The 21824-nt window shown below is 42.9% G+C and overlaps 1 protein-coding gene across 1 annotated transcript in view; it reads right to left on the reverse strand.

Annotated features, from left to right (window-relative positions):
* Positions 1 to 21824, reverse strand: part of LOC310874922 (double C2-like domain-containing protein alpha) — a gene marked incomplete at its 5' end in the record, with an annotated part of 48449 nt that overhangs the window by 15572 nt on the left and 11053 nt on the right. Inside the window, 5 exon segments of the mRNA XM_083787846.1 lie at positions 1950 to 2076; positions 14866 to 14975; positions 15260 to 15334; positions 18154 to 18233; positions 20542 to 20867. Of these exon segments, the coding sequence (XP_083643972.1) occupies positions 1950 to 2076; positions 14866 to 14975; positions 15260 to 15334; positions 18154 to 18233; positions 20542 to 20867 (718 nt within the window).

Below are 21824 nucleotides of genomic sequence, written 5' to 3' on the forward strand. Positions count from 1 at the left end.
GTGTCCATGACATCATAGACACTGGGCTCACTGATAAAATAAAAAATGTCTAAAACCACATATTACACACATAAAGACCCCCAGGAAAGTGTATTCTTTTGCAAAAAAAAAGGGTTGGTGTCAACAGTATTCCTAAATCCCCTTGTTTCTACTCTATTTCTAATCCCTGTAAAGTTACTACTTGCTTACTCTTTATTATTATTATTAATTTATGATTTTTTTAATGACTATTATTTGTTCTTCCTATAGCTGCATCTCTTTTTCTGCACCTAACTTCAGAACTGTGGCACTGCATGCCAATTGAATTTCCCCCGCAGAATCAATAAAGGCCTATCTGTCTAAGGGGGGATGAGGAGGATAGAGTGTGAGGAGGGCAAGGGCTTACTTTGTCATACAATACACTTGACGAAAATAACAGATTTATTATAAATTAGATATTTTTGTCAAGCAACACGGTCTTGTGCCAAAGTATAAATTAGCCCTGGGGGTGTGCAAAGGATGAATAGATGGTAAAATGGAGAACTGAGGGAGAATTCTACTTTGAACAATACACAGGCCTGACAGCGTCTGGTCTATTGGATGACAAAGAGCTTTGGCTTTTGATCATCAACAGGCCACTCACCGAGATAGGCCAATCCAATACCAGCAGCCGCTCTATGGCTCTTACTAATAGAACACAACCCCCCCCCCCCCCCCCCCCCCCGAGCATGCAGCTACCTCCCTATTTCACTTATCTATCTCCTCCTACTCTCCACCACGCTCATTTATTTTTAATCCACTTGCTTCTGATCTCTCGACTTTGTCCTTCTCCATTGATGTCCCTCTGCTCTTTGTCTCCACCTTCTCTGCTTGTCTAAATCTACACTTTTCCCTCTCGCTGCTACTGGTATTTTAGATAGGAAGTATAAAAATCACAGGACGTCTGGGTACATTGGAATAAATCTCAAATAATGTGGAAGTAGATTAGCTTTGATATATGAGAACATCTCTGAGTAATGGCTTTACTGTAGCTATCTAGACAAGAAATGCGCAGAGTAGTGTGAAGACCTCTCCACCAAGGAGGCAGTATAAGGGCCGATTCATACTCCTATTTTAGAGCCGAATAAAAGTCGGTTCGGCGCTGTAGAGCCTACAATTTGACGTCATTTGAGGTTCGGGGGGGCGGGTACCGTCCTAAAGTCGGCTCTTCGGTGCTACTGAAAATTTCTGACGAGCCGAAATCATTTCGGCACTAGAGCGCCGAAACAGCGGTAAAATAGGAGTATGAATCGGCCCTAAACTGCCACATCCATTATGGGAAAAGTAGCAATTTCAAAAGGACATGGCCCCCTCTGAAGGCATTTGAATGACAAGTCGGCAGCTCTGAGCTGAGTCTGAGGACACCCCACAAGGTCTGGAGACAAATAAAATAGGGAGGGCGGTCAACCAGAAATCGGAAAAAAGATAATGAGTTCTTCCATGCCCAATGACAAACTTTTCATGTAAAAGAAATGTCATAACGTTTGGAGATATCAGAGAACAGTCAGACTCGACGCGACGAGACCTCTCAAACCCTCAACGTCACGAGCACATGGCATTTCACCTCCAAGAGTGTCATTATTTCAATCTTGCGCACTCCCTCCATGTCTCCTGCCTTCATCCTCTCATTGGGTGACTATATCAGTCAGATTCTGCCTCATTTCCCCCCCGTTACCACCACTTTAGCTCTCCATTCCTCTGTGCAAACTCCTTTTAGCTTTTGCCTCTCTGGTTGCAGCTCTTTGCACTCACTTTCTAGCTGTCCGTTAGCCCCCCATCAGTGTCTCTGACCTACTCTCTGTCTGTCTGTCTGTCTGTCCATCTGTTAGGTTGCCTGTCCATCTGCTTCTCTGGACCTCTCTCTCTCTCTCTCTCTCTCTCTCCCTGTTCCTCTCCCACTCTGTATCCCTCTCTCCCTCTCCCTCTCTCACAGGGGGTGGGTGCTCCAGACAGATGTTAAAGTGTTTGGTCTGGTCAGGCTTCACACGGCGCAGGGCAACCCGCGACTCCCCAATGAACTCATTATGCGTCAACTTGTCCTCGTCACACACCGACACCCTGGGAGAAAGAGGGAGAGAGAGAAAGAGAGAGAGACAAGGAAGACAGAAAGAAAAGCAGGGTAAAGTAAGGTGAGGAGAGAGGAATGCAAAGGGAAGAGAGCAGAGGCAGGCTGTACGGGGTATACAGCTCGAATTAAAATAAGCAAACATACCTCATTAGCCATAGTCGAGAGATCAAAAAGAAAGTGTGATGTGCGGAAAAGACGGACAATGTGCGTGTGTGATGGCAGACGGGAACAAAATCAACCATCATACGACAAATACATGCAGATACTATGAAGAATGCTGCATTTCAGACAGTTATAGTCTGGCAGTGCAGGTGAGGCAGTTGAGTGGGAAGGCTAAAGATTTATACTTGGGACGACTATGGACAACATTATTATGTTCATTGTGGAAATCTTCGATGCATCGACTTCAAACCATAACGCACACTCGCACAGCTAATAAGGCAACACGGCAAAAGTAGGCCGACTAATAAAGATGCACACGTACGTAGGCATAATGTGACTGACTTCCATGAAATCAAATTAATCGATTTAACCACGCAGTAAAGGCTAAATAAGGTTATCGTTTCAAAATTAGATTACATTTAAGATTATAAATATATTATAAAAAATTATTTGATACATTTAATACATTATTAATCAGAGCACTTTTGCACACTATAGTACAACTACAACATATGAACGATTCTCTGTCGAAATCAGCAGGGGGATTGCTATGCTACTGATGGGGGAAAGTAGACCCTTTAAGCAGTTACCATTACTTTTAAGAGTGTGCAGCCGAGCTGGGCCCAAGCAAGGTCACTGAGTGACAAGACGGATTCCTATATAAGTGGAGACACGTCAGAATTCTCCGGGTCAGACAACGCTCTGGCCTGTGCTTCGAGGGGCGCCCCGATCTGTGGACTGATATGATCGAATCTGATTCGAACAGGTCGTATTTGCTTTCATATATGTCTTTGCTGTTCATATGTATATCACATGACCATTCAATTTGGGATAATTATGGGCAATCAATAAATGCCAGATCTTGTGAATCCATGATTTTAAGGTTACAGCCTGTTTATTGGACTATTAGATAACCCTCTCACAGGATGGCGCATCAATGTACAATTTATTTGCTGCGAATATGAGTGGTCTGAAAGCATTACTGTTAAAGCAATCTGTTTAAATCATAAGGCCAAACTGGGCCTGTCGGACTTGCATTTAAATATTGAGCAGACAGACTAGGTTTTAACGGTGTATGGAGAACAGGCAGGTCTCCAGTCCTGCACTGATAGATTGGGTGTTAGGTGTACTTTCCATATAGGTTTACATCCCCCTAATTGTGATAAATTGCTGCGCTGTTGAACTATGTGAAGAACATCTATTTCTTCCTGAGATGTACTTTTTTGAGGGGGGAGAGAGAGTGAGAGAGTGTATGCGTGCATGTTTATAATCCGTGGCGTGAGTGTGATTGCGTGTGTGATAGCACGTGCATTGTTATAGGTAACAGGTGCAAGCTATGGTCCACGGTGCACCAGAGAAGGGAAATCTATGCAAATTCAATGTATTCAGGGTTCAAAAGGCCCCTTGATTGCTCCTCCCCACTTGGTCATGATTATCTGATCCCCATCAGGTGTGTCTTTGGTGGTGTGGCCTATATAACAGACCAGTGTTTGGCACACCTTTCTAGTATGATGTAATGTCAATACAAATAAATATGGAGCCAGTGTGTGACATTTATTTGTGGGTAGCTTATTTTAGCATGGAAAAGCTTGAGCTCGGTAGCGCAGGGCGAAAATACCTGCCCACCACCGTGGAATCTATAGTGGTTAACTTAGAATCCACAGCTGTGCATCCAACAGAACAGACCATCTGAACACAATTGGCCGTGAGGGAATCCAGTGGGGAGGCTGGGGGGGGGGCTGTTCAACGGGAGAGGTGGTGGGACGGAGGTGCTACAAACATCCTCCCAGTGGGGGCTACTCACTGCCAGGTGAGCCAGTGTAGGCCAGTGGCATAACGACTACATTGGGAAGAAAAGAAAGTGGTGAAATGAGAGAAGCCAGCACTCGGTAATGTCCTGTCACTGATCCATTTGCCTCACTGGGACATACAGATGATAGATAGATAGATTCTTTATTTTTGTGTCATGCACCAAAGGCGCCCAGCCCACATGGACTTATAGGACACGCCATATCATTGCTTCAATATTACATTGTGTACACGAAACAGGTTTGTTTCGTTGTTGTTTTTTTTTACACAAACAAAACATTCTGCCTTTTTTCCCACGCTTTGCATAAAAAGTCTGCTAGAGCAAAAATACCTTTCCTAAAACAAAATTCCAGTTTTTCATAGTCCTCTAACCAGAAGAAGTTAGCATAGTACAGCGGCTAACAGCCATATTGTGAGAGAACCTTTCACTTGGTGATACAAGCGTGAAATTTGGCATGAACATGCCTCTGGGTCACCTCTTTAACTTTTTTAACCGAGCCAGCGAAAAATCCAATATGGCGGTCATTTTTCAAGATGGCCGCCAAATAAAAAAGGCCTTTTGTGGCGGTTCTGGACAACCATGGGTGCGGCCGACTCGAGACCGGGCACTGCACTCCCTGTGGGTGTGTGGAACGTGTGTGTCGAATTTGAAGTCGGTGGGGCGAACGGTTCTCGGGTTACGTGGATTACAGATGTACACACGCACACAAAATTCGGATTTGGAACGGTTGTTCGCTTGGTGATACAAGCGTGAAATTTGGCATGAACATGCCTCTGGGTCACCTCTTTAACTTTTTTAACCGAGCCATCCAAGAATCCAATATGGCGGTGCTATTTCAAGATGGCCGCCACATCTAAATGTTAGCCTATGTCTACATTTCTTACAAATTTTAGGAAAAATTTCACCATTATAGATAGATAGATTTTTTTTTATTTTTTTATTTTTTTATTCTTTATATATATATATATATGTTTTGTCATTATTTTTAGTTTTCATACTGAAAATGGTAGCATGCTAATGCTACCATTTTCTAATGCTAATTAGCATGTTAGCATTATCATGTTAGCATGCTATGTTAGCATGCTAGCACATTACCATGTTAGCATTATTATGTTAGCATTAGCATGCTACCATGTTAGCATTAAGTTAGCATTAGCATGCTACCATTTTCAGTATGAAAACTAAAAATAATAACCAAAAATAATAATAATATAAAGAATATAAAAATATATATATATATAAATAAATAAAAACTATCTATCTATCTATCTATAATGGTGAAATTTTTCCACACAATATTTTTGCCTTTTTTTTCTTTACTTTTTTTTTACCTTTCTAATATATAATATAAAACTTATTTGCACTCTTTTTACTTGTTTGTAAATAATAATAATAACTTAAGTCGAATCTAACATTTCAAAAAGTCAAGTGCTCAAGGTGTCAAATGAACCAAACGAAAAGCAGACGGAGTCATCAGCTGCCAGCGGAACAACCATCCTGCTCTTCCACCCAACGCATGCATGCTTACCGTGCTTGCTGCCCAAGGCAAGCACGGTAAGATGTTGCCATAAATTATTCATTCAATTCATAATAATACGTTTGGGAAAGTCAAATCTCCCTGCCATAGAGTTATAATATCTGCCGCGGATCGATTGAATAGTCTCACATAATACGTGACGTATTCACTATTCAATGTGCAACTTCTCAGTCTATCGTTGCCGAAAAGGCAGAGCTACAAGCTCACAACGCGATGCAACCAGGTGCGGGCTCCACCGGGCCCGTCAGCGTCGCGTCTCCGTCAGGGAATGTTCCCGTTTTAATCAATGAAGGGTGGCTCCTCTGCCCACGTTGTGTTGCGTTGCGTGACTGCATTAAAATTGCCCCGGGCCGGTTGGCCGGTTCGTTTTTTGACGCACACGGCGGAGGCGCAACGCGCCCGGTGGAGCCCCGGTGTGAGCTTGTAGATTGGCTATTTTTGGTGCGTGACACCATCGTACGATGATGTATACATTACGCTTTTAAAGTGACGGTACACAATGAACAGTTCCCTCTGTATGTTAGAAAGGTACTGTATAAGGCCCTAGTAAAATGTAGTGCAGGTTGTAGGTTGGGTTAAAATAAAGAGAAGATTATTAAAATAGAATAAGATAAAAATATATATTCTGTTTCTGTGTGTGTGTGTGTGTGGGGGGGGGGGGGGGGGGTTTGTCAGAAACAAACCTACTGTGACTGTCAAATGCACCAAGTGTCAAATGTGTCTTCAGTGTTTGGGTGATTAACTGAAATGGATTATTATTTTTAGACTTATTTTGAGTCCTGCTTAGTACAAGTAAAAAACACTTTAGTAAAACTTTTGATAATAAAATACTTTGAAACATAGTATTTTTTTGTCCAGCTCATGAATGTAGCCTGTGATAGTGTGATTAGTGAGTAACAAGTAAGAAGAAAACAATAACAATCTTAACCCATGGTGCATGAATGCCCCACCACTATTGTGTCGGGTGGGTCCATCGTAGATCTACGATGAACCCACCCGACACAATAGTGGTGGTCCCCAGGCTGCTGCTAGTCAGAATGGTGGTCCCTGGATCAAAACCAGTTGAAAACCCCTGATTTTAACCCATTCTGAACGGGCACCCATTTTGGTGTCAGCATCATGTTATGCTTTACCTATTGAAAAATATCAGATCTACAAGCTCATATCGCGCCACCGAGTGGCGCGATACGAGCTTGTAGGTCTGCTATTTTTGAAAAATCGAAGAGCGACTGACATTTTTTTAATCTGATCTCAGGTCAGAATGGGTTCATCAGACCAGTGTGTGTCCGGCGGAAACCTCGTATGAATCTGATCTCAGGTCAGAATGGGTTAAGGTTACAGCCTGTTTATTGGACTATTAGATAACCCTCTCACAGGATGGCGCATCAGCGTGGTCACCCCGTCATGGCGCATCACTACAATGGGGGAGATGGAATTAGAGCTAAAAGTCCAATTTACCAGCACGAAATGCAATCAAGCTAAGAAACCAAACTTCTGTCTGTCTATCTGTCTGTCTGGACCCCCTTACAACAAACAGGTTCTATACAATCCCCATCTGTCCCTCTACACACAATAGCATAGACTGTACAAAATGTGTACTAAGGGATTCTGACGTCACCCATAATTGGTGTCTACAGACCCGTTTTGAAGCCACTAGTTCAGAAAAAATTGTGACCGCAACCAGTGTGTTATTGGTGGGTAGGGACTCTAGGGAGTGAGGGTTGGGTCTTCGCAGTAGTTTTGAAGCTGCACGCACACCCCCCCACATACACGCACATGCACGACAATGCGTGTTGACGGCACGCTCAACACCTAAAACACAGTGGCGCCGTCTACTATAGCTGGCAGGCATCCTTTGTTATGCTTTGCATAACATTACCTGATGTTCTCACTTCTCACTTAGTATCACTTCACATCCTCTCAGTGCGAGGCTATAAACGGCCAAGCTTAGCCTAGTATTATTCTGACGACCTACCGAAGAAGACATGTGTCCAGACTCCAGAGGAAACATCGTTTTGTGCCTAAACCTGTGCGCCTGTCGACATATAGACCATATGAAAAAAATGCATAATATCGGCTCCTCGTGGCATTCATTGCGCTAGTGTTGCGTTTTCTGTTATTATAGACAGTCACTCTTAGACATTTTAAGTGAAATAACGTTTAGTTTATTCTATCATCAACAGTATTCATAAACATTATACTGTACATGCAACATTTCTTTCTGGCTGACGTGATGTGCACCTGACATCCTTAAAATATATCCCTACTAGTTAAAACATCCACAGCACACCACTGAGCATAACCCAATCACAAGCCCAGAAAAGCATACCCTACTGTGTGAAAGAAGTCTTGAAACTACTGTGTATAGCGATTGAAAACATAAATTAATTAACATGAAACAGTTTACAAAGGTAAGTACACCAAGTGTAAAGTCGCGTCAAGCCCCCCATTGACTTCAACAGAATGAAACTTCATTTTACAGCTGGAGGAGGGGAATCAGCACCAGCTTGCTGGGCCATTAATGAAAACTGTAGCGTTTTTATTACTTCCACATTGGCTTCATTTTCAAGACCAACCCCTTGGCGCCTGCTACAACAAACAGCGCTGTCCACGGTTTTGGATTCCATACAATCCACAGCCGTCACCGGATTGTCACCAGGTGGCTGTATAGCGACCGTAACACAATACCATATAACCAAGGCATATGTAATCTAAACCAAATCATCCCCATATCTATCACGGAGCTGCAGCAGTATGCCGACAACAATGTCCTCGTGCCACGTTCAGAAGGACATGATATTTGTGCATTCTGGATGCCTTTGCGAGGCATAAAAGCATCAACATAAATAAGACCACTAGTAGTACTGTAATTATTACAGTCTGTTCTATTACAGTGTAATAGACCAACAGACAGCGTCTGAATCGATTCGCTAGTCAACCCCCATTAAGAAAATCTCACTGATACATCATCACATTCTGTGTTCAGCCAATCAAATCATCACATTCCGTGGTACACTCAAACACACCTATGCACACAAAGTTGTGCATATAGGAGAAAATGTTTTGGCAATTCATTGAATAATGGAGTGAAACGACATTAAAATTGTCAGCCTATAGTGCCTCAGGAGATGCATTGGGACGGGGTTTTAAAGAGCAACATTCAGATAACACGTAGTTAATCTATGAATTAATCAATAGAGGCAGGTTGGAACTGAATGAGCTGATGAGTGGGATAAATATGATAGGAGAAGAGATTGACAGGGAGGAAGAAACGCATGGGAGGAGTACATCATTAAACACACGCAGCCACAGCCACACACACACACACACACACACACAGTCACACACAGACACACACACACACACACACACACACACACACACACACACACACACACCCCTTAGTTATAAAAGTGATAATGCATAAAGAGCCAAAAGAAGAGACTTCTTAATGCTAGTACCGTATGTCACCTGTATACGTCTGTGGGGTGCAGAAGGCCTAGTGGTTAAGGCGCAAACCGCGCATATATAGGCTCTAATGCAGCCTGACAATGAGTCGTGGGTTCGATTCCCTAGCCTGACGATCTTTGCTGCGTGTCACTCCCCGTCTCTCTCTTCACTGTACTATCCAAATAAAAGGCAGAAAAGCCAAAAATAGAATATAATGCGTCGCTGTCGGGAGGAAACCTCCTAACTCCCTTTACGTCTAAAATATTGATTGTAAAAAAAAAAACGCTTTGGACAAAACCTCTTAACGCCATTGGACCATCAAACTGTCTGCTAAAGCAGCTAACTCCACCACCTCTCCCCCTCTCATGCAAGTAATTAACAATATATAAAGTCACAACACCAACTTTGATGAGGCAGTATTGCTTTGTTTTAAAAATAATATTTTTAAAACAAAGCAATACTGCCTCATCAAAATGTACATTTTTCAGGAAATGAAGAAAACCTTATATTATAAGGTTTTCTTCATTTCCTGAAAAATGTACATTTTTCATCTCCTGAAAAATGAACATTTTGGAGCTAGGTGGTTTCTTCCCGACAGCAGAGATATATCCCATTCTGACCTGAGATCAGATTCATACGAGGTTTCCGCCAGACACACACTGGTCTGATGAACCCATTCTGACCTGAGATCAGATTCTAAAAACGTCAGTCGCTCTTCGATTCTTAAAAAATAGCAGACCTACAAGCTCGTATCGCGCCACTCGGTGGCGCGATACGAGCTTGTAGGTCTGCTATTTTTAAATAGCTAAAGCATAACATTATGCTATCATCTGTAAGAAATGCGAACTAATTGGGTTATTTTGGCTGATTGAGACACAGAGGCCAAAGTAATGCAGAGAGTCCTGAGCATATTCAGGCTGCCGTGGGGATTCAGAATGTGAGAGTGCATCATATATAGGAGCAAAGGCTCATATTATTACTCAATCCATATTTATAGGCCCGTCCAACATCTGTAACGCACCATCATCACCTGCTCGAAACGCATCAGCACCAAGCAGAGCGACAAGAGGGATAAAAAAGATTGTAGAGGCAGCATCAGTAAATCGTGTGCGCACTCACGAGTGCGTGCATGCATGTGTGTGTGTGTGTGTGTGTGGGGGGGGGGGCATGCACGCACGCGTGCGGGAGATTGTCGCGCCGCAATTTAAATTCAATCGAGCGCTGTGTTCCTCTCCGTGCTTTATGTAAATGTGGATGTGAGACTTCTGCGGGAGAGAGAGGATGCAGTGATGAGGTGACGGTACAAGCGAGGAGGAATTGACACAGAACGTGTCCACTTTAGTTATAGTGGAAGCTTTTAACTAAATCCATAAGGGTGTTTATTAAATGGTCTGATTCCTATCTCTGTCTTCATCTGCTTGTGGAAAACACAACATGCAGAAGCATGCAAGGTGCAGGGGGGGGGGGGGGGTTGTGGAGGCTGCCTGGGGAAAACACTCAATAGCTTTTAAAAGGTTCCCAGAGGTAATTTCCAGTCCACCGAAGAAACCTTTTTTTTTGCCCTTTCGCTGAGATCGAACAGCGAGGAATCGAATGGCCGGTGTTGGGGAGGGGGCAGACAGACGCAAACAAAGAGCGGGGAGTATGGAAACCAGGGTCAGAGGGGGGTCACAAGAGAGAGGGAGGGAAATGAAGAAGTGGTTCGATATAGGTCTCGAAAACACAGGCGAAGGGGGTTGTGGGAGGGTCACAGCAGGTCTGTAATCACAGCGCCTGGGGAGGGGGGTGGGCAGCCTCGGTGGGGTAAGAGTTAAGTAGATCGAAAATAGATAATAGATAAAAAAATAATGGGCTGGAGGAGTGGTTGGGGGACGGATTGGCTAAGGCAGTGGTTCCTAAAGTGGGGTCCGGGGACCCCCAGGGGTGCTTGAGGGAGTTCCCCAGGGTCCACAGCATTATTGAAACTATAGTTTCCAAATGGACCCTTAGGGGTCTGGCTCTGAGTGTACACCTCGTAGCCAAATATGTCAAAAACGGTTAACTTTTCAGCAAGTGGAGGGTTCGTGGAGCGATCCTGGCAGGGATGTCAAAGACTGGACTAGGCAGCTGAGCTATACCATTACCTGAGTTATATGAAATAGAAAGACTATTAACTATGGGCCACTCGCCATCTACATGACTAGCGGCATGGGAGGCACACATTATGGGAAGGTATATGTAATAGACTGGGAAATATCGGGGGGACAGGAAAAGGACATATAGTGGCAGGAGTTAGTTAGTTCTAAAGTCTGAGGTGGGTATTAAGGTCTGCATCGGATCATGCCGCGGTTCTGTACCGCGGCATGTGCTGTACAGGTGCTAGCTGTACAATAAAATAAAAGGAATAAAACAATCAATCAATCAAAAATAAACCAACAATGAAATAAAAAAATAGAGCAGCAGAGACAGTACCTAGAAATAGATAAGATGGAACAGTACATAGAAATCAACAAAAGATTTAAGCAATCACTGGAGCAAACCAAAATGTTTGCGGTACAAATGAGTTTTTAGTAGGCTAAAAAAAGTCTTAAAGATGCCAACAGACGGAGCGTTTCTCAAGCAGAGTGGTAAATCATTCCACAGCGTATAGGTGCAACAAATGCGTAAGCTCGATCACCTTTGGTTCGCATGCAGCTTAGTGGCGGCCGGGGATAATGAGAAGACCTTTGTCTGAAGACCTAAGTTGTCTCATATTCACCTTGGGGTGCACCAGATAAATTGGGCCCAGCCCATGAAGACATTTATAAGTAATTAATACATTTTTAAATTTAATTCTGGAGTCGATTGGTAGCCAATGCAAGGCCGCAAGCACAGGAGTGATGTGTGACCTCCTCTGTGTGTTAGTTAGCAGTCTAGCAGCCACATTCTGCACAAGTTGGAGGCGGTGTATAGAGGAGCGACTCAATGTTGTAAACAAGGAATTACAATAGTCCAGGCGGGACGAAATAAAAGCGTGGATACGTTTTTCCAGGTCTTGTGGTGTTAATAAAGTCTTCATTTTGGCAATGTTTCTCAGTTGGAAAAAACATGTTTGGACAACCTTTTTTTACATGTGGTTCGAAACTCATTTGGTGATCAAAAAGTACACCTAGGTTTTTTGACACCTTCGGAAAATTTGCTGTAATACCCATAGTACTGCCGTATTTCACAGTGGGTGCTCTCGGGTCCTATAATTAGGATCTCAGTCTTGTCAGGGTTCAACTGTAAAAAGTTTTGGGACATGCAGTCCTTAATAGAATTAAGACATTCTTTTAAAATGGATAAGTTAGAATGCTGAGAGAGGATTTAAAAGAAAAATACAATTGGGTGTCATCAGCATAACAATGATATGAAATGTGATTAACACATTTAGTACAGGAAGTGCCTTCAAAATAAAGGCTATAGAGTGCCAGAGTTGTCTGATCGCTTTTACTTTGAAAGCCATGAAACAGGAAACACTTGCCTAAAAAAGTTGACTTTACAAAGGGACCTCACATCCCCGATCATCTTAATAAAATTATATTGTTTTACGCTCCAAAAAACGTTCATATTTTGCGGGAGAGACGGATGAGGAGCAGAAATGAAGCGCCAGCATATCGATCCATTCATCACCGCGGAGAGCGCCTTGGATTAGGAGATACGAGTCATTCTTTCCGCCACGCTAACATGGGAGTCAATGACAAGCTAATAGTTGCACTGAGCGTTAGCATACGGCAAGCGAAAAGCGAAATGCCAAAAAAAAAAATAGGAAAAATTCTGAATATTCTTATCTCGCCCCGCGTCGCTGGGACGTCGCTAGGACTTCCTCACACGTCGATAGTACTAATATTTCGGGGTCCTTATGACGTTCTCAGACGTCCTATGTACAGAATCTGTTAAGGTCCCGGGAGCACCTACTGTGAAATACAGCAGTCTATGGGTAGTACCCGGGAGAATTAAATGACAAACTAGACTGTCCCCCAATATTAAAGCACTGGAGTTTCTGTTGTGTTTAGTATTATTAAAGCATGCCAGCCTGCTAAACAGGCGGGCTGGGGATGCTAGCCCGGTTGTCATACACCAAAAGCTGGACATATAGGAGCGGCTATATCGCCCCTCAAAAAACACAGACTAATATAAATCGCTTTCACGGTCACTTCATTTATCTTGTACAAAAATTGCAGATTTCTTCTACTTTTGTGTTACACTGTAGTAGTAGGACAGAGTAGGGCATTCTTTTACAAAAACAAAAAGGTTGACATTATGGATATACATGGTTTCTGCCCGAAAGCGACGAATGCGTCATGATTCTCCTATTAATGTGACAGCTGACATTTTGTGCTCCTGGGGGGGAGAAGAATCTCACCTCCCAGACAGCAGAGGGTGGGATGGTGAATTTAATTTGTGTCATAAGGTGTCCAATCAGCGAAATACGGCCCATTCATCAGGGAAAGAGAATTTAGCATAACGGCACAGCGCTTTTGTTTATGCCTGAGACAGATTCCATAAGCTTGCGGATGATTCAATATTCTGCTGATATGGTATGCAAGTCATGAATGGATATTGGAGGGTCTTTTTTGCCGCAGGGCCATTTGATAAGACCACTTAAGGAGGGGCAGCAGAATAATAGATATTAAACAAGCAGGCTGCAGAACTTGTCTCAATGAAAAATAACGCAATACTGTATTATGGCTGTATTCCATCTCACGTCCAATTTACTTGGCCAGCGTTGGATTCTGGGTATAGTAGAAAAAAAGAAAAACGTATTCTGAACCTGTCCAGGGGTCACACTTTCATATTGCATCTCTTAATAGTGCAAACAAACACTCCCTGTGGGCAACTGCTAAACCGCACCATTGAATTAACAAAGTCTGGCCGTGGGATGGCCATCTGACCTTCTTCCCCCGAGAGATCGATGGCATATCGTATTCATGCACTCCCTGGCATCGGCCCAACGTTTTAGTCACAGGCCAGGGCACTTCTGCCCCAATGCTGACTCAGAGTGACTGAGAGAAACAGGGAAAGGAAGAGAGAAAGTGATATCAGGGGTGGAGACATAAAGAGACTGAGTGAGAGAGAGAGAGATTGAGGTTGAATGACAAAGAATAAGACAGATGACTGACTGAAAGAGAGAGTGAGACAGAAAAAAGAAAAGGAACAGCTGAGACAGAAAGAGAGCATAGATGAGGAAATGGAAGACGGATGAGACAGACAGACAGACAGACAGACAGACAGCGGAAAAGATTGAATGATTGAAGAAAGGGTATTGAAGGGAATCAAGGGATCACAAAGATGGGAAGGAACTGAGAAAATTGAGGATTAAGAGAGAAAGAGAGAACAAAATGATCAATAAAGACAGAAAGGAGAGAATGACAGCAATGAGAGAGAGATAGACCCAGTAATCAATATACAATGTAAACAATCCTCTCTGAGCAAAGGCTACACCGTGAGGTTTGATTCAACTCTGAGCGTGGCCCAGGCCGTAGCGTAACGGTCTGGGCACCGGACTGGTAATCCAGTCGCAGTGTGCCGCGGGTTCGACTCCCGGACCCGACACGGCCTTTACTGCATGTCATCCCCCCATCTCTCTCCCGTTTCCTGTCAGCCTACTGTCTGTCCCTTCAAAAATCAATAAAAGGCGTAAGCCGCAAAAAAATATCTTAAAAAAAAAAAAAAAAAAAACTCTGAGCGTTAAGAAATGGACCAGAGGGGTTCCAACACTTAGGATGTGGCAGCGTAGCTCTGAGATAAAAGCAAGGCGGGAGAAAATAGATTGATGAAGGGGACAGAAATAGTGAGACAGTGTCTCGCGTAATCGGTTACCGGAGCGTCTTGCGGTACATGTCCTCCTCTGTGATGCCGTAGTAGGTGAGCGTCTCGTTCCACACAGGGTTCAGTGTGTTGCGAACAATCTTGGTCTTCAGTTTGTTGGCCTGCGTGTCGTCAGAGGAGCGCAGATTAAGAATCACAAGTCAACACAAAAGAGGGAAAGTGTCAGCACTGAAAGCAACCTTGATACAAAACAATATAAGACCTTAATCAGCTCAGCAACAGCAATTGCCCTCTAATTGTACATAGATATTCTAGTCTTTACTTTTGATTGATTCGTTTCATATTTGCTAAACCCCTCAATGTAATTGAGTTAGGCAATCATGCCTTGCCTAATAACAGGAAAATGGATTTAACAAAAACCATGTTCTAAAAATACAAAGCAAACCTTGCATGCTCCTGGGAGCAGGTGTAACTTAACGTATGGATCGGCCAGGCCATTGAAATCCATTGGTTTCAGCCCCTTAGAGAAGGAGAGAGAGAGAGAGTAGTCAGAGACTGAGAGAGAGAGAGAGAGAGAGAGAGATGGGGAAGTATAATAAAAGGGCAAACTGCCTACACCAATAAAGAATTGTTAAATGGCTACGCATGTGGGCAAGTGAGTGGTTCATTGTTTAGAACAAACAGCCAGTGTTGGGGAGTATAAAGCTACATGTAGCTGAGCTACGTAGCTGAGCTACATTTTGCTGTAGCTTGTGGTATTTTAGCTACATTCATATTTGTGTACCTCGTCAAGTAGCTCAGCTACTTTTTGGGTCATTTTGTGTAGCTTAGCTACTCAAGTTACAAGCTACAATTTTGGGCAATAACATGAAATAAATATATTAATTTTGACCATTGGTTGCTGTGTTAATTATTGTACTAGAACCCCCTTTGAAAAATCAAGGACTGTTCCTTTTTCTGATTGCTTTGAGGGCTGCATGTCACTGCAGCACTTGACAAGCCAACAGCTGCCTCTAATAATTGGCCTCTGATTGGCCCTGGTATCACATGATTCACTCCAATGCTGCAGTGCACAGAAAGCAGTGTGACACACAACACACTATAAGTAAAGAACTAGTAACATCATGGACGATCCTGCCAGTGCCACCCCGGAAGAACCAGCCCAACCATGGCCACACATGAGTAAATTCATGAAGTTGGACGTGGGTGCCTCCACAGAAAAAACTTTAGTTTTTACATGTGAGCTCTGCAAGCCGAAAATAAACAAAATTTCGACTTCAAAGAATTCCAATGGCAATCTAAGAACCCATCTAAAAGTGAGTGCTTCTGTTTTTCTAACCTATGCTATATCCTGCAAGTTATCCACATTGTAAATGCCACATTATTTAATACATTCTGTGAACATGAACATTTCATTTAATGTAATGCTTCAATGCTCATCCTTGCCAGAATGAATGATTAAAATAATAGTTAATTAAAGTTAAGCTGATAATATAAATGATCTATGGCCATACAAAAAAAAGAAATAAGTCCTAGGCTTCCCAAGTAGGCAAAAAGTATCATTGCTGCCTGAGGAAGAGTTTTACAACACATTGCCAAGTAGTTTGTAAGTTTTTAAGCTAATTGTATGTTCCTTTGCCTAAACAAAAGATGTACAAATAGAGATGTGAAGGCATTAAAACTATTATTTTGCATTGCATAGGTCTCCAGCCTTATTTTTTTCTATCTATGAACCATTAAATGTTCATTTTAAATGCTTATGTTAACTCGTATTGTGACTTGTGTGTCTTTCCTTTATATCATTAGAGGGTGCATAAACCCACATTTGATAAGATGGAGAGACTCCTGCAGGAATCAGGAAGGAAAAAAGCAAGACCATCTTCAGATGAGCCTCAGCCTGGAGGATCGGGAATGGAGCAAGCACGTTCAATGGACAGATTTGTCACAAGTAGTCAAACAGGGATTGCCCTAATGTCACAGGAGAAATTCAACAAACTAACGGTTAGATTTGTTGTGCAAGGAGTGCATCCATTTAGTATTGTTGAGAGACCAGACTTTAAAGATTACATTAATGAGCTGGTACCTGGAAGGCAGCTGCTGTCAAGAAAGACCCTGGTGAGGAGGGTGGAAGATGACTCTGGGCATATGAAGAAAAACCTATGCACTACTCTCTCCAAGCAAGATTATGTAGCTACCACGACAGACGCATGGTCAACAAATAACAGGAGCTATCTGGGGGTCACTGTCCATTGGATAGACCAAGAGACACTCCAGATCCAGTCTGCAGCGCTTGCTTGCCGTAGATTAATAGGTAGACATACATTTGATGTATTAGCTGGTTTGCTGGAGGACATCAACAGTGGTGTCCCATCCAGTGCCGCATGTGAGCGGCTTTTCAGTGTTGGCAAGGACATTTTCACTCCCAAACGCAACCGCTTATCCGATAAGAACTTTGAGAGACTGCTCATGTGTCGCGTCAACAAGCGGTTCTGCCCTGGCATATAAAAGAATATAGGCCCAACTTTCTTTTACAGTTAAGTTACAGTTTAGGTAACTTGTGTTAAGTTAAGATTTATCATTTATGTATAGGTGTGGGCGTGTGGCTATCAAGAGACCATTATTATTTTTACAGTTAAGATGTGTTAACATTGACGATCAAATGCCTTTTATTTGTGTAAGTCTCTAAGTCTTTTTTTTTTTTTTTTTTTAATAAAACTCAGTTGAGAGGCATATTTCAGCTGGCATCGTGGCATGTGACTTTTTTGTAGGATATTATATTTTGTTTCATATACACGCATGTACATTCTCAATTTAACGCTGAAAAATAAAAAGTAGCTGAGCTACTTTGAGCTACTTTTTCCATGTAACTAGCTTTACAAGCTACATCTCTCCAGGGGTAGCTATGTAGCTTGATCAAGCTACTGCCATGCCGAGCTACTTGTAGCTTTACAAGCTACGCTTTCAAAGTAACTTGCCCAACACTGCAAACAGCAGAGCGGAGGTAGTAGAACGCCTTCATTTGACAGGTAACTAACTGTAACCACTACTGAGTCACATAGTGCCAGATGCCTGGCTGACCGTTTAAAAACAAGCATGCTTCCAAGACACACTGACACAGTGAATGGAATTAAAGAAGAATCTGGAAAACACAGGACAGACATGCTGTAGACAGGCGGGAGTATATTTTGACTAGAAAGGACACAAATAATACATTCAGGATAAAAAGCAAAGATAAAAGAAATCACTTCCATAAGAAGTGTAATTGGCGGTTTGACAAGGCCATGGTGGGGAAACGGATACTAAGTGAGGTGGGCGTTCTAAATGACGGTACGTACATACCTTGGCTCTCAGTACTGTGCAGTGTAAGGAGCTGGTCGCCCTCTCGTATACCAGGTCAAATGCCAACGTTCCCAGTGAAGCTGTTATGTCATAAAAATAAAAATAAAGAGAAAGTCTGAAGAGCTGGGAAAGCGTGTGAGTTTAGCAACCCTCCAGTTTACGTACACATCCAGCCACCCTCACACACATGCCCCCACAAGGTTTTCATCATGGGTGGGGATATGTTTTATCCATGAAAATGAAAAGGAATGGGCCGGACGGTTAGCTCAACCGTCTGGGCACCTAGGGCTGCCAAAACAGCCGGGCGGCATCGAGCAGCCCGATGGCCCTTAATGCCGCGTGTCACTCCCCATTTCTCTCCCCCTTTCCTGTCTGACTACAAATACAAATGAAAAGGAAAATCCCGCAAACTGATTTCACACCTACATTGACTTTGTTTTTGAAAAGATCTTCAAACCAAAAAAAAAAGAAATTTTATTTTAAATTTTAAATTTAAAGTCAAAGCCTGCCTGACTCCTTTTCATATTCATGGATGTACGTTTGGGGGTTTTGGATTCCCCCGAACCATGGAAGAAAGTCAAGCAATTAGGTGTCAGGTGTGCACGTTGTCCTCAACTTACCAGGGATATGTTTCATTCCTGCTTCTCATCAGACTAAATTTAAATACACTCATTTTCCTTTTCAGAAATGTAGACTGTCTGACTCGTCTCATATCGTCGCTGTTGGGCGGACATGTCCAAAACGTTTGCCTTTCAGGATTCAAATTCAAAAACAGCCAAATTAGCAGAACCGTGTTTTGAGCTTGTAGTACCTTGTACTGTATATCTGCTACTTTTGATACTTTTGTGTGGCGCTGTATGATCAAGTAGGAGCCATTCTTTTGCGGAAAAATACAAAAAGTTAGAATATGGAGAAAAGAGGTTTCTGCCCGACGGCAACAATATGCTTAACAATATCCGTTTACATTTTTACAATGCGAACCCACACAACACACTACAGGCCTATACCGTCAAAACCCATCACTTCAGCCCAGACATGTGGCGCTGACTTCATTGCCTGCAAGCGGGGATGTGGACTGTCACTGATTGTCTCCATGACTCATGGTCACGGCTGTTAACAATATTCTATTGCCTATTCAGCTCGTCTGTATCTGCATCTGCATCTATCACTATGGACTGGGTGGATACTCGCCACCACCACTGTATGGAATCCATTAGAATGATTGGAAATGGAACATTAATAGCCTATTCTAACGTGAGTTACATATATCCATCTCACTTTCACAATGAAACACGGCGCCACCGCGCCGCCATTTTAGTGGGTTTTTTTTTCTTTTTCTTTTGTCGGGCTTCGGGCTTAAAGGTTTTATGACATTCATTTTCATTTATTTTTCTTTTTTCTTTTAGGTTTTATGACCTCAATTACACCCAAAAAACCTGAACTTTGAACATTCAGTGGATTTTCTGTGGTCTGAAGTTTTCTTTGGGGTTTGGAAGCCTTTTGAGCTACAATGAAAACAGGCAAAACAGTGAAAACAGTGACATCTGCTGGAAAATCCCATTGACATATATGGGATTTGCAGGATCTTACATCACAAACTGCCGGCAAATCAGAGCACCTGTTTGAGCCAGAAAACCCCAGATCACAGAAAATCTACTGAATGTTAAAAGTTCATGTTTTTTGGGTGCAATTGAGATTAGAAAACCTAAAAATAATAAGAACAATTCCAAAACCTTTTTTTTAATGTCACAATCCCTTTAACATTATGGTAAGTTTTAGGGTCGGGCCGAGCCTCGGGCCGACCCAGTTAGGGTCGGGTCGGGGACGGGCCATAATGTTTGGGCCCGTTGAGAATTTTAATACGGGGTTAATGCACAATGTTCAGAATCGATGGGTGATTAATTGAAGAGCATAGGGGTTGACTGCATTAAAACAGGTTGTAACTCAAGCAAGAGTAAGACCAGTTACTGAAAAAATATACAAAAAAATCTACATTGAAATGTCTATATTTAAATGTAGGCAATGAAAATGGGTCACTCGAGTCGTGACCCATGAAAATTGGTCTGTGGTCTCCAATAGGGGTCCCGACCCACTGTTTGGGAATCAGTGCCTTAAACCCATTCTGACCGGGCACCCATTTTGGTGTTGGCATCATGTTATGCTTTAGCTATTTAAAAATAGCAGATCTACAAGCTCATATCGCGCCACCGAGTGGCGCGATACGAGCTTGTACGTCTGCTATTTTTGAAAAATCGAAGACACTTTTAGAATCTGATCTCAGGTCAGAATGGGTTAAGTAGACAAAAAGCACCGGCAGCCTTCTCAACAACACCAAAGGATGATCTCGGGGTCTGGAGAAGTCACGTGACATTTCCCCCGTCGACTCACTGCTGTCATCGCTGTCACAGCTGTCTATCTCGATGGAGGTGTCCATGCTGCTCATGGCCGAGAATGTGCCCCCTCCTCCTCCCCTCGCTGTGCCCGGGGACAACAACCCGCTCCCTCCTCCTCCTCCCGTAGCTCCTCCCACTAGGCGGGTGGGAGGCCCCGATGGATTGGGCGAGGCCGGCTCGGAGACGGAGGAGGTGGGCGAGAGGCGGGGGAAGTAGGCGGAGATCTGGCGGATGGGGCGGATGGGCCCGGGGCACACGTCGATGGCCATGTGCTCCTGGATGGAGACGGCCAGGCGCTTTCCCTTTCGCACAGTCATAGGGCTGTGGAGAAGAGACACAGAGAGAGACATGTATACAGTATAGGATTCATTCAGGAAGGGGGTGATGTAGGGCTGTCACGATTACACATTTAACCCATTCTGACCTGAGATCAGATTCATACGAGGTTTTCCACTGGACACACACTGGTCTGATGAACCCATTCTGACCTGAGATCAGATTCTAGAAATGTCAGTCGTTCTTCGATTTTTCAAAAATAGCAGACCTACAAGCTCGTATCGCGCCACTCGGTGGCGCGATATGAGCTTGTAGATCTGCTATTTTTAAATAGCTAAAGCATGACATGATGCTGCCCGGTCAGAATGGGTTAAGTTGACGATTAACAACACAACACAAATAATTGCGATTAACCATACAGTTGTGTTTTTTTGCATTAAACATTGTAATGTTACAATTTGGAAATTTCCGTTTGCCTTTTTAGGCTTCGCAATCACAAATTGCACGGGGCAGAAAACGGACAAATAACTTAAATCTACAAAGAAATCACTGATAGATTTAATAATTTTTAATATTTTTTTCATTCCAAAATTATTTATTTTTTTGAAAATGTTCAACATGGAAACAACTGATGATTATGCAAAAATAATTGATATTATCTCAAATAATTGCGATTAGACGATTATGTAATAATTGTGACAGGCCATAGTCATACACTAGGTACAGAGGAGTGTTCCCATCCTTTTCTGGATCAGGGCCCACTTGAAAATCTCAAATGCATTCGATCCGAGGCCCACCCATCTGACCACTTAACAACCAATCAAATGATTGTGTGCTATGCTCTTAAGTTCCCATTTATCGGTAGCCTGGTAAACCATCCCGGTGGTGTAAATTCACATTATCATACATCGACCGACCGATCTGGCCCCAAGTGCTGTGTGTGTGTGTGTGGGCGTTTTGCAGCAACCAAAAAGTGGAAGAGCCCTAATCCTCCTGATGTGT

The sequence above is a fragment of the Protomyctophum parallelum genome (genome assembly GCF_964188405.1).
Source record: "Protomyctophum parallelum genome assembly, chromosome: 17".
NCBI classification, from domain to species: Eukaryota; Metazoa; Chordata; class Actinopteri; order Myctophiformes; family Myctophidae; genus Protomyctophum; species Protomyctophum parallelum.